The sequence below is a fragment of the Patagioenas fasciata genome, chromosome 2 (genome assembly GCF_037038585.1).
Source record: "Patagioenas fasciata isolate bPatFas1 chromosome 2, bPatFas1.hap1, whole genome shotgun sequence".
NCBI classification, from domain to species: Eukaryota; Metazoa; Chordata; class Aves; order Columbiformes; family Columbidae; genus Patagioenas; species Patagioenas fasciata.
The window spans coordinates 5,575,880-5,588,289 of record NC_092521.1 but is presented as its reverse complement, the minus strand read 5'-3'; the positions used below and the strand labels follow the sequence as shown (position 1 = coordinate 5,588,289).

General features: G+C 43.0%; 1 protein-coding gene across 9 annotated transcripts in view; it reads right to left on the bottom strand.

Annotated features, from left to right (window-relative positions):
- Window positions 1-12,410, bottom strand: part of PTK2 (protein tyrosine kinase 2) — a 197,378-nt gene that overhangs the window by 48,363 nt on the left and 136,605 nt on the right. For 5 of the 9 annotated variants that reach the window (XM_071803767.1, XM_065830922.2, XM_071803768.1 and 2 more), the window contains one exon: window positions 334-390. In XM_071803767.1, the coding sequence (XP_071659868.1) occupies window positions 334-390 (57 nt within the window). Of the gene's footprint in view, window positions 1-333; window positions 391-3,014; window positions 3,033-12,410 lie in introns of those variants that run through there. The other 4 variants (XM_065830925.2, XM_071803769.1, XM_065830921.2 and 1 more) reach the window with 1 other exon arrangement.

Here is a 12,410-nt window from a genome sequence, read left to right as displayed (position 1 = left end):
CATTTTCATTCCTGAAGTCTTTCATCTTTAACAAAATTGCATGGAGCAGCGATGGCTTTCCTGAGGTAGGGTGACATACAGTTAGATGGCAACACACAGAAGCTTCCCAATTGTTTGCTCTTGAAACATCATCCATTCTTCCTTTTTGATATTTTGAGACATAAAAGGGATTTCACTCTGAAGCCACCGCCAGCCACAAACCTGAATTTGGTTCTATTTGCTTCCAAAATCTGAGTTTTCAAATTATCGTGAAGAATATTTTCTCTGCGCACGTATTATTTAATCCCTGTTAACCCAAAGAAGAGCAATTCCCAAATGAACTACCCCACTTACTTGATGGCATTGTATACGTATCTTCTTCATCTATAATCTCTGCATAGTCGTCTGTCTCTGTAAAGGGAGGAATTGAAGAGGTTCGGGAAAAGCAGATGAAAACAATTCCCAACAATATTGATATAGCACAACCCCCAATCTCAACGTTGCTGGGTCGCAGTTACAACAGCGCCAAGAAAACTCGCTCATGCAGAATTTATGGTATGATAATGACCCCGGTGCCAATCATTCCACGTCACACGGATGCATTGGACAGGGGATAAGAGATTCATGTGTATCCAAAAAAACTCGAGCTCATTGAAACCCATCTAAACTGTTGATTTCCAATTTAACAGCCAATTCCCCCACAGGAAGGAGAAAACATTATTAACAGATTACATTGCTTTAAGAAAGTGTGAAGAATAGTTTGCCATTTTTATTTAATGTCAAACAGGGAGAACAGACACTAAAGATGTTCCAGGGCAGCGTCAGTGTGGCTATTTTCCATTGTCTTCCTGGGCATAAAGATCTTTTAATCACCTATTTTTCATCCATTAGACTCAATTTTCCTTGTTCAGTGGCGATTCGCCACTGTCAAGAACCAGCATCTCAAGGACAGCGCTGGAAAACAACCAATTATCCACATTTTCCGAAAAACAAGCGTCTTTCTTCTTCTCTTTGCAACTTATGCAAAGGGAGGTTCTCAAAATCGCATCGTTTCCAAGCCGGGATGCGGTTTTGCATGGTTGGTTTGGGGTGATCACGTATTTTTATTTCATATTTATATTGTGTATCTTTAGTGCCCTTTTTTGGCCCATATTTTAGATCCCTGGTGGCGTTTCCGGGGTGCAAGTTCTGCTGGGTGGGTGATGAGAGCAGAAAGGAGCAGCCCCCGCTTCATCCAACTTAAGGCAACTCCGGAACCAGAGCGTGGTTAGTATTAAATATTATAGACACACTGAAACAAGCGGCTTCATCTTCATACAAACCAAATAGCTGATAATTAGGAACCTTCAGGTTGCCTCCGACCTTCGAAATTCAACCCTCTTGAGTGAGGAAATGTAGTTTTATTGCCCTAATTCTGTACCACTAACATGAAATTAAAGCTGTTTTTCTTTCAAGGCCCTGGGGGAATATACCATGGCTTGTAAAAACAGAACTGGGCAATTCGAGGCCATTTAAATCTCTGCTGGGCAATTCCTGTTTAGGACACAGCATCACCTAATTAAAAGTCAATTAATTACCAAGACCATGCGCAGTTCTAAACAGGCAGCGTATTCCAAAGGCTTTCATGGTGTGTTTTGGCCTCTCTACATTATAAACTCATGTTTTTGTAGAGAATAACACCCAGTTTGATCTAAAAAAGAAGCATCTGCTTGAAGGAAATCACCAGTGTGACACCTACGTGCTGGGGATAAATCAATCTGCTTCCTTTTAATATTGCGGTAAGTGTGATATCTATCAATTATTATTACAAGCTAATATTGGAGGACACCACCAAGTTATTCATCTATACTAAAAAAAATGGACCAAAAATGCTAAACATATTTGAGAAGAATTTAAATGCATGCAATTAACCAAACAAATAGCTCTCAGAAAATAATCCCTTTACTAAATGTGAATGTATTTACTAAACAGCAGGAAAAAAATCTCAGTGTATTAAATCCATAATAGCCAATCTAGAATTTTAACCGGCTCTTCTTATATTTCCCTTCCCATGAGGTTTTTTCTCCCATAATCTATAAAGGTTGATGAGCGCCAATAAGAGCGAAGTAGGATCTAAAATACAAATTCTGAACTGATGATAGAAAAAAAGGCCTTTTGATATTTTAATGTAGAAGAAGAGAAAGCAAATTGAGTTAGAATTACCTTCATATGATTTATATCTGGAGGAGAGAACGGAGATGAGGATCTATACACCCCCTTTATATTTTACTGAGAGGAAGGCCACAAAACATGATCTATTTCTTCTTTTCATCTCCCTTTACATAGTTTTTATGCCTTTTTAGTGCCTCGTACTTATAAGAATAAAGGCACATACACTTCAAGCAGCAGCAGTTTGATTTTCCCCACATCCAATGGAATCCTATCCAAAAAGCGCTATAAATCTCTTTAAAAACCCAACCCAAAGCCAACTTGTTTGCAGAGCACAGCAAGTCAGTATATCCTCGATTAAAAAAAGGCTTTAAAAGCCTGGAAAAGGTAAATATTTGGGAATAAATGTCAAAGTTTTGAAGGAAAACATTTCAATCTGTCTTTAAAATGAGACGGTTGAGTGGCTGAAAGCCAATTTGTGTATTCAATGTATGTTTGTCTGTCCTTTTTCTGTTGTCGCGTACACAGCGCTTTGATGCTCCTGAGCCTTAAAGCATCGCTTAGGAGACTCATTTCTCAGTGTTACATCCCTCGATCTCACCCACCAACTCAAACAATGATTGCGATACAACCATTTCAATCAAAAATCAACCTCTAAACCTTCTTTGCACCAGGAATCTCAGGGTAACCTCATGCAATCCCACACCCCTGTGTGTTTCTTTTTCCAATTCCAGTTTAGCAGTATTAGTTGCCCAGCCTTTGAAATACAATATTAATCGGCTGCTTTTATTACTGCAACCCGCGGCAAATTCATGACTGAGATGCGCGTATGGATATAAGAGTTGCATATTGCACGTTAGTAATACACAGACTAGAAAACATATTACCGTCCCCACTAATTTCATCTGCAGATCCAGGTGGCATGCAAGGAGAGAGAAAAACAGAGGGGAGAGAGAAGGGACAGAGAAGGGGAGGGGAAAATACACTATTAAATTCATGAGTAATCCAAAAGTATTCAGTCTGCAGTTATCTTATATACCTGACGCAAGAGAAAGCAGAAAAGTAGCAGAATTTAAGGCTTCTCACCTAAAACCCAAGGGACAAAGACAAGCCCTAAGAAACTTAATTGATGAAATAATGACTTTCGAACACAAAATGACAATGAAATGAAATTTGGGAGCGGGACTAGTTATTTTAATGCATTTAGAACAGATCTACGGCCAGGTGAGTCAGTTCAGGTTGACTTTGCACATACACTTATGACTTGGGCTGTTGGTGTTGAACCTTTTGGAGGAAACATCTCCCTGTGCTATCGCTAAGACACGAGGAAGAAACGGAACCGTGTAGGTATTGATTATAGGGAATATATCACAGTTCTACCGAGTTGAAACCAAAACGAGCACCGTGTTCCGCACGTCCCCATCGCGCACCAACAGCACCCACGGCACAAGCTGATGCGTTTTATTTAGAAGTCAAAGGAAAATGCGCGTTAATGTTGGGCAAGTAATGCACTTATTGCTTCAATTCCTCCAGCCAAATTGGTCCGGATCAAGCGCCGAACCATACGCAGCCAAAAGCATCGCTGTAGTCAGGATTTCATTCCAAATGACCTCAGCTGATGCTTGTTGTTGCTATTCTAGTTCATTGGGAAGCACGCTGGATCAGGGGTCCAAGAATGAAGTCGAAACGTGAATCAAAACCCATACGAATTAAATCAATACGTTTGTCATCACAGCACATGATGCTTGAAAAACAAGTCCCCCCGTCTAAACAGGGACCAGCATGAAAATCCAAATCGACGGGATGTAAGCAGGAATATCATGGAATTATTCTTGGAACTCTGTTTTCCTGCGGCTGAAGTAGTTTAAAACTGCATTAGTCTATTCAGCTTTTGGGTTAATAAGGCAGCCCAGACAAAGAGCGGTGCAGTACCCTTGGGCGGCGACTCATGGGCACAGAAGACGAAAGGGAGAAAGCGTCTAGCTTTCTTTGCTTTGTGCCGACAGTGAGTGACTCCTTTACAGAGGCGAGAAAACGGGAGAGAAGAAAACAGAAACAAATTATTGGGCGAGAAAAGAGACCGGTGAGAACATCTATAGCGAGCGAACATTAAGAGTCAAGCTTCACATTGCAACTCTGCACACGGATACATGGATGATGTTGAAACTCTAAAGCGCATTGGGTATTTCCCTTCCAATTCCTTTCTATAGCGAAGTTATTTCGCTTTTTAAAAGTGAGACTAGAATCTATTAGAAAGTCCGGTTTGGCAAACTATAGATACCACTCATAGTGCAAAGAACAGCGTCCATCCCATAGAGCAAGCTCCTCATCCGAGTTGGACCAGATTGCACTACAGCTACATTCTGATTTGTGCTAGAGCTATATTTTCATTTGTGCTAGAGCTACATTCTGATTGACATAGTGGACTTCAACATGGAAGCATTGACTGTCTAGACCCACAAAAGAACGTTCACACAAACAGGTATTTCACATAGAAGACAGTTTCTCCCCCCGCCCCCCAAAACACACCACCGATGTATGTGATGATCTGAAATCTGCCGCTGGAGATTTATCCCTGTTGTGCCAATGGATATTCCAGCTCTCCCTCGTCTCTGGATGCCCCATGTACTGTCCTCTTTCCTACTGTATTTAATTAGCAAAGCGGTTAACAAGAGGAGAGAGATTTTTGAGTGTGAGAAAATACAAGAAGCCAGGAGCGAGTTGGCAAGGTGAGAAAGGACACGAGGTCACACCAAGAACCTGAGGACAGTTGCTCCTTTTATTTCTCGTTATCTCTTTGCTCCTCTCTTTCTTCTTCCCCCTCTCTCCTCTATCTTGGGAAACGTGAGATGTGGTTTAAAAAGCCGAGCGACTAAAAACCTGTAGAATCATTAAAAGAGAAGCCCCAGTAGCACAGGAGCTGCGCAGCAGTCAGTGCTGGGAGAAGTGGAAAAGGAGAATTATCTTGTAATAAAAATACCTTCACATTTTTTTCCTAGCTTCTGGAAACCTGTGCACCATCCTATAGGCAGCTCCGCGGTTTTGTGCGGCCAAATTTTGATTCTGGAGGTTGCACGTTGAATTTCACGCAGGCAAAACTAATGGGTGATGCTCTCCCATGTACCACACGTGCTTGGCAAGGTGGTGATTTTAATTCCAAGTTAAAACAAGAGGGTGAGATTCACCATTGTGTCCTAACCAATTAAGAGTCATTACAAAAATCTGTGGGAAATGATGGAGCGCTAATCAGATTCAGTGCTACAAAATAAAAGAGGTGCAAGGAGAGAGGAAAATTATTGAGTAAGTGAGTACATCAGCATGATCTTCAGCGCTATCATTCTACACAAACCTGAGACAACACCCATAAATAGCTCCAGATATAGTGTGAAAGCCAAGAAAAAACTACTACAGCTACTTTAAGAGACTGATGAAAAGGAAACGAGAATCAAGGAATCCGACCCTGGGGACCGAAACAGAAGAACAGGGGTAGAGTCACCGGGTGCAATGCGAGCGATGGGAAAGGGAAGAGACGTCCTGACCCGTCTGCTCGGGCTACAAACCCAACTGAAGCTGGAGATGCTGCTCGACTCTCCCATTGGTAGCAGAAGCTGCAACCTGACCGATCTGTTCCATAGGAATGGCACAGCAAAGATGACAAAGGTTTTAATTCATTATATATGTGTCACCGTGACACTCGGTCCAACGCGTCTTCTTCAACTCACCGCATCTTTTAAGTCTCGCTACAAAACGACGTTTATTTAGGTAAGAGTTGATTCTAATTTAAATAAACAAGCAAAAAAGCAACAAAACTAATTAGTTCCAACACTTTCTCAGAAGGTTAGAGACCTCCTGTTGGAAATGAATACTACTGAGAAGAATTCACACCATTCCGAACTGGCTTCTGTTAGTGTCTACTTAAATGCTCAAAAAAGAAATGCAGCTGAAAACTGCACTGGACTTCTTTTGTATTTGGTTCCTATTCTCAATACTAAGTATTCACTAAATTTATTGCTTAAAAAAATCTCTTGTTATACACCAGACTGTGTTAGAAATGATGTGACCAGTTACTACTGGAGCATCTTGTTAGGAACATATGAGTAGATTACCAACACGGGGAGGCTGAAACTCCTAATGTCCCATTCTATTTTAGTCGTACATTCCAGAACCAGTCTGAGAAACACCTTCTGGAAAAATCTGCAGAAATACATCTATTTGTTTTCAAGCTTTTGAAGTAAAATGAGTAGATTATAAAGACTCGCTCAAGGTTTGTAAAACTAATGTGCAGTAAAACCTTAGGCTTGAATGTCTCCCCGTCCTGTGACCATATGGCAGAGCTACGGCTGTAAAGAGCCTTTATATTCTTCTAATTACTTAATAATTTGCATGTCATTTATGCTAAGACTGTTAGTCTTTTCAGAAGGCATAAATATGATGCACAATATGATATAATGGAGCTGGCAGACACAGTCCTAAGCACTCAAGATACAATTTTTCATCTTAAAAGTTTACTTACAATTTTCAGCATTGTCTTTCTGGGCTGACTTGATAAAATGAAGATGGAAAATAAACTCCAGCTATACAACCTGAAGCGAAGAGCAGCTTATTTCTCGCTTACTAATTCAAATGGAACTACTTCTGCACAAGAAACTCTTTCAGAAAGAGCTGAGCACGGGGCAGAGCTTCGTGTGGAGCAGAGGAACCACCGAACAGAGCACGCACTGTGCTCTGCAAGCACAAGAGATTCAATGAAATCGTATTTGTCTTTCCACCCTTGCTCAGAGTGTTGCTTGTGATTAGCCCACATCATTCACTCAAACCTTCAAGTTCTTCAGGGCCTGTGTTATTCAATATATTCATCAATGATTTGGATGAGGGAATAGAGTGACTGTCAGCAAGTTTGCTGATGACACCAAGCTGGGAGGAGTGGCTGACACGGCAGGGGCTGTGCTGCCATCAGAGACCTGGACAGGCTGGAGAGTTGGGCGGGGAAACATTGAATGAAATAGAACAAGGGCAAGTGTAGAGTCTTGAATCTGGGCAGGAACAACCCCACGTTCCAGTGTAAGTTGGGGAATGACCTATTAGAGAGCAGGGTAGGGGAAAGGGACCTGGGGGCCCTGGGGACAGCAGGGTGACCATGAGCCAGCACTGGGCCCCTGTGGCCAGGAAGGCCAATGGCCAATGCTCAAATCCTTCAGTTCCTACAAGGAAGCTCTCTTCAAGCAACATGATTTCTCCTTTGCGGGGCATGTTATTCACACAATCACAGAATCGACTGGGTTGGAAAAGACCTCAGAGATCATCCAGTCCAACCCTTGGTCCAACTCCAGTCCATTGACCAGATCATGGCACTAAGTGCCATGGCCAATCTCAGCTTAAAAACCTCCAGGGCCGGTGAGTCCAGCACCTCCCTGGGCAGCCATTCCAATGCTGACCACTCTCTCTGCAAAGAATTGCTTGCTATCTCCAGCCTCAATTTCCCCTGGCAGAGTTGAAGCCCATGGCCCCTTGTCCTATTGCTGACTGCCTGGGAGAAGAGCCCAATCCCCCCCTGGCTAGAACTGCCCTTCAGGTAGTTCTAGAGTTATTTGATATATCTCAGTCACGGGTGCAGTTCATTTCTCACAGAGTCACTACAAGCAAACAACTTTTCTTTTTTTTTACTCTATGGAGAGGCAATGACAAACTAATTTCCCTCAAAGATACCCATTTTGCTATTAAAAGTGTGTGTCCTTGCGTCTCTTATAATACATAAGAGTTGGGGTGTTCAGCTTGGAGAAGAGAATGCTCTGGGGAGACCTTATTGCGGCCATTCAGTGCTCAAAAGGGGCCTGTAAGAAAGGTGGGGACAGACTTTTTAGCAGGGCCTGTTGTGATAGGACAAGGGGTGATGGTTTTAAGCTCAAAGAGGGGAGATTCAGCCTGGACATGAAGAAGAAATTTTTGACACTGAGGGTGGTGAGAGCCTGGCCCAGGTTGCCCACAGAGGTGGTGGATGAACCATCCCTGGAGACATCCCAGGCCAGGCTGGACGGGGCTCTGAGCAACCTGAGCTGGTGAAGATGTCCCTGCTCATGGCAGGGGTGGCACTGGGTGAGCTTTGAAGGTCCCTTCAACCCAAACTATTCTATGATTCTATGGCTTGAACATCCTGCCTTAACTAAAACAACAATCTAAAGACCTTTTAATTTCCTTCACCAAATAAGCACATACTCAAGCTACAAAACCAGCACCCGCTTTGAACCAAAACCAACCCTGTGACAAGCCCTAAGAACTCTCTTCAGGCCCAATTCCTGTTCTGGCTCCTCCAGAACCGCTCTCTTCTTCCTCACTGCCACATTCCCAGCCATTCCCACCCCAGAAACACCTTATTTTATCCAGCAGTACCTGAATATCCAGTGACCACTTAGAATCATTGAGGTTGAAAAAGACCCTCAAGATCAAGTCCAACCGTTAACCCAACACTGCCAAGACTTGTTCACCATTGTGCTTGTTCAATACTCGCCAAAACGAGCGGGCTTGAAATGACATATTCTGTAGCGCTATATGTAAATAAATGTTTGAGCTATGATGAAAAATATCACGTCCACAGAATTTTCTGGCACAAAGGAGTCCCAGGAATCAGCCAAGGGAAGCAAAAGCGTATTTATTCTTCCTGGTCGTATTTATATAAGTGAGGATGGGGCAGGAGAAACCAAAGAACTCTGCGTCAGGCTGAATTTCTGTAAAAAGGGAGCAAGCAAACTAAGGCTTTATTGATTTCATGTCAACTTTTTATAATATCTAATTGACTAAGTGAAGGATTATTTTTGGAAATATGTGTATCGGGAAATATGTGCATCACCTTATTAAGGCTGATGTTTGCTATTTCCAAACAAACTGCCGGTCAGAATAAGTTCCTTCACCTCATTTAATTGGCTACTTATTGATATTTGTTTATAACCCTGCACACATGTAAAATTTGAGGGGTAAAATTATTACTACTCTTTAAAAAAGGGGGATATCTGGCAAGCAAGGTTGCAGGAAGAGGTGTGTGGTGAAACCTGGTTCAGTAACACGGAGGAGTAAGAAAACACCTCGACTCCCAGTCCGGAATCAACCTCGCCCTTAACTCGTTTGAAAAGGTCTTTATTGTCTTTGTGTGCTTTGGAATATTGAAACACTTGGAAAGAACAAGTTCGTGTTTCACTAGGCCAGAAATATTTCGAGGTATGTTAATATTTCAAAAAGAAGGACAAGGCGTCTTTCATTAACAGGCTCATTTTTAAACCTAGAAAACTTCTAGACTATAAAATCATGTTCCACAGGGTTTTTTTGCTATTGCTGATTTCTCTGTGAATTGTGGGGTTCTGTCCTGTGCAGGGACAGGAGTTGGACTCGATGATCCTTGAGGGTCCCTTCCAGCTCAGGACACTCTGATTCCCCAAATCACGGAATCACAGAATGGACTGGGTTGGAAAAGACCTCCGAGATCATCCAGTCCAACCCTTGGTCCAACTCCAGTCCATTGACCAGATCATGGCACTAAGTGCCATGGCCAATCTCAGCTTAAAAACCTCCAGGGCCGGTGAGTCCAGCACCTCCCTGGGCAGCCATTCCAATGCTGACCACTCTCTCTGCACAGAATTGCTTGCTAATCTCCAGCCTCAATTTCCCCTGGCAGAGTTGAAGCCCATGGCCCCTTGTCCTATTGCTGAGTGCCTGGGAGAAGAGCCCAATCCCCCCCTGGCTAGAACTGCCCTTCAGGTCGTTCTAGAGAGTGCTGAGCTCACCTCTAAGCCTCCTCTTCTCCAGACTGAACAAGCCCAGCTCCCTCAGCCTCTCCCCATAGGGCTTGTGTTCCAGTCCCTTCCCCAGTCTTGTTGCTCTTCTCTGGACCCGCTCCAGCACTTCAATCGCTGTTCTGAGCTAAGGGGCCCAGAACTGAACACAATACTCCAGGTGTGGCCTCCCCAATGCAGAGTGCAGGGGAAGGATCACTGCCCTTGTCCTGCTGGTCACACTATTGCTGACACAAGCCAGGATGCTGGTGGCCTCTTGGTCACCTGGGCACACACTGGCTCACGTTCAGCTGCTGTTTCCAACACCCCCAAGTCCTTTTCCCCCAGGCACTTTCCAGCCACTCTGTGCCAGCCTGGAGCGCTGCAGGGGGTTGTTGTGGCCACAGTGCAGGACCCGGCACTTGGCCTTGTTGAACTTCATCCCACTGGAATCGGTCCATTTTTCCAGTCTATCCAGATCCCTCTGCAGAGCCCTCCTGCCCTTCAGCAGGTCCACACTCCCTCACAACTTGGTGTCATCAGCAAATTTGCTGATGATGGTCTCAATCCCCTCATCTACATCATCAATAAAGATGTTAAACAGGACGGGACCCAACATGACCCCTGGGGACACCACGAGTGACTGGTTTTTTTCATTCACCAGCATTCTCTGGGCCTGGCCCTCCAGCCAGTTCTTAACTGGTGGGGAACTCACTGTCAAATTTCCCTTTAAAATTAAGGGTATTAGTACATCTGCCTGCTTAACTCACCTGCCAAATGTCTCCGATTTTTGCTATTTAAGATTAGGAGAGGTCTAAACAAAGGGGAGCAATCTCACATATAACAAATGGCAAAGTTAAACTATGACTTCAACTATCAAAGGCATGAAGGTTGTTGCAGCTAAGTTATCAAAACTTGTCGTATTCAAAGCCCTTAGCTCTACGTCATTTAAATGTCACCGGAGAAAAGCTCTTATTGTGCTCTGCGTTAGGTGCTGTCAGCTCTGCTGACCTGGAACTCGTGGGTTAACTCAACATCATGTACATCTGTTGCCTCCGCTGTTCCATCAGTTATTTGTGACAACAGCAGTGACAATTCTCCACGTCTACATGAAGTGTTACTTCATTTATAACAAGCGGATTCCTCTGGGGACTCAAAGATTCTTATAGAAAAGAACTCCCAAGGAAGAACCCGTATCACTCAACGTCATCTCCACAACATGTGTATGGTTTAAAATTGAATATACTGACATCCACGCCACGCTCGGTGCATTTCAAATGATTCGGGGGCAAAAAGACCCAAATCACCAAACACAAAAAAGTCCATCAGTTTTCTTATTAAAAAGAAGAACTCTTTAGAACAAATACTAAATTATGTCAGTGTTTCTGGTGGTAACATGGTATAAAAATAAGAATCAAGCGCAGTGATTTGCGCGCCGTCCGCCTTTACGAGTGACACGTTATCGCAACCAACTTCCCTACGTTAATATCCAAACACTCCTTCAAAAGAGTTTGCACTCTGAAGAACAAATGTAATGCATCGGATATAATGCATCAAGCAGCAGATACAAGGTAAGAACCAAGAGAACACGCTGACCACGCTTTGTGCTTATCTACCTCATCCCCCACGCTTGTTTGACAGGTACCGGAGGCACAAGAGCTGCAATTTGAGAGGTAACAGTAACGGACGAAGCTCCATTACACCCTGCAGCTTGAGACACCTTTTCATTCCCAATCCTCTCATCTATTTTCTTGCACGAGGTCCATTGGGCTTCCTATGCCAAGGGGTAAACCTCAAAGATCTTTGAAAACAGGTTAGGGATGGGGAAAGGGATCTGAAAAGGAAATTCATTGAACTTCTGCATAGCTTTCCTCCTTTTTGTATGAAATCTGACACTTCTTGGTGTATGTGTCACTAAGCAGCTGCATAAATGTTGAAGTGGGGCTGTGGACACTCCATTGGGTACAATATTGAAGTTTGGGGCCAAATACTAGACATCTATAGGAGCGTATCACAATATTAATACACTTTGGCACAGAAAATCTCCTTAATAAATAACATACATAAGGAATTGGAAATGTGTTTTCTACTAAGACACTGCATTAATCCTTCAAAAGGATTTGGTTTCAGATTCTGGAAAAGCAAAATGTTCTCTACCTGAAAAATACCCACAGTAATTAATAGAAATCTTAGAAGCCTACAAAGCCACAGAAACAACATCTATTACCTCCCATGCTCATCCTTCAATTAACTTGCGATTTTCAACAGCAAAAATTAAATGCTTTGATCTAAACAGCAGCTACGAAAAACAGCAATTAAGTCTCTTCTTTCCGCAGCGCGGCGATTAATATTTAATTGCCTATTTTCACTTTCCAAAGCTGCTCCTTCGTAATTAACACGTACTCAGGTAATTCAAGTTCTAGCCCGCGATATTTTATTGCATTGTAAAAATAAGTGAAAATATCGATGAGTAGCTTTGAAGTATTTTGCTCCTGTGCTACCGCACTGACCCTGCTGCTCTCA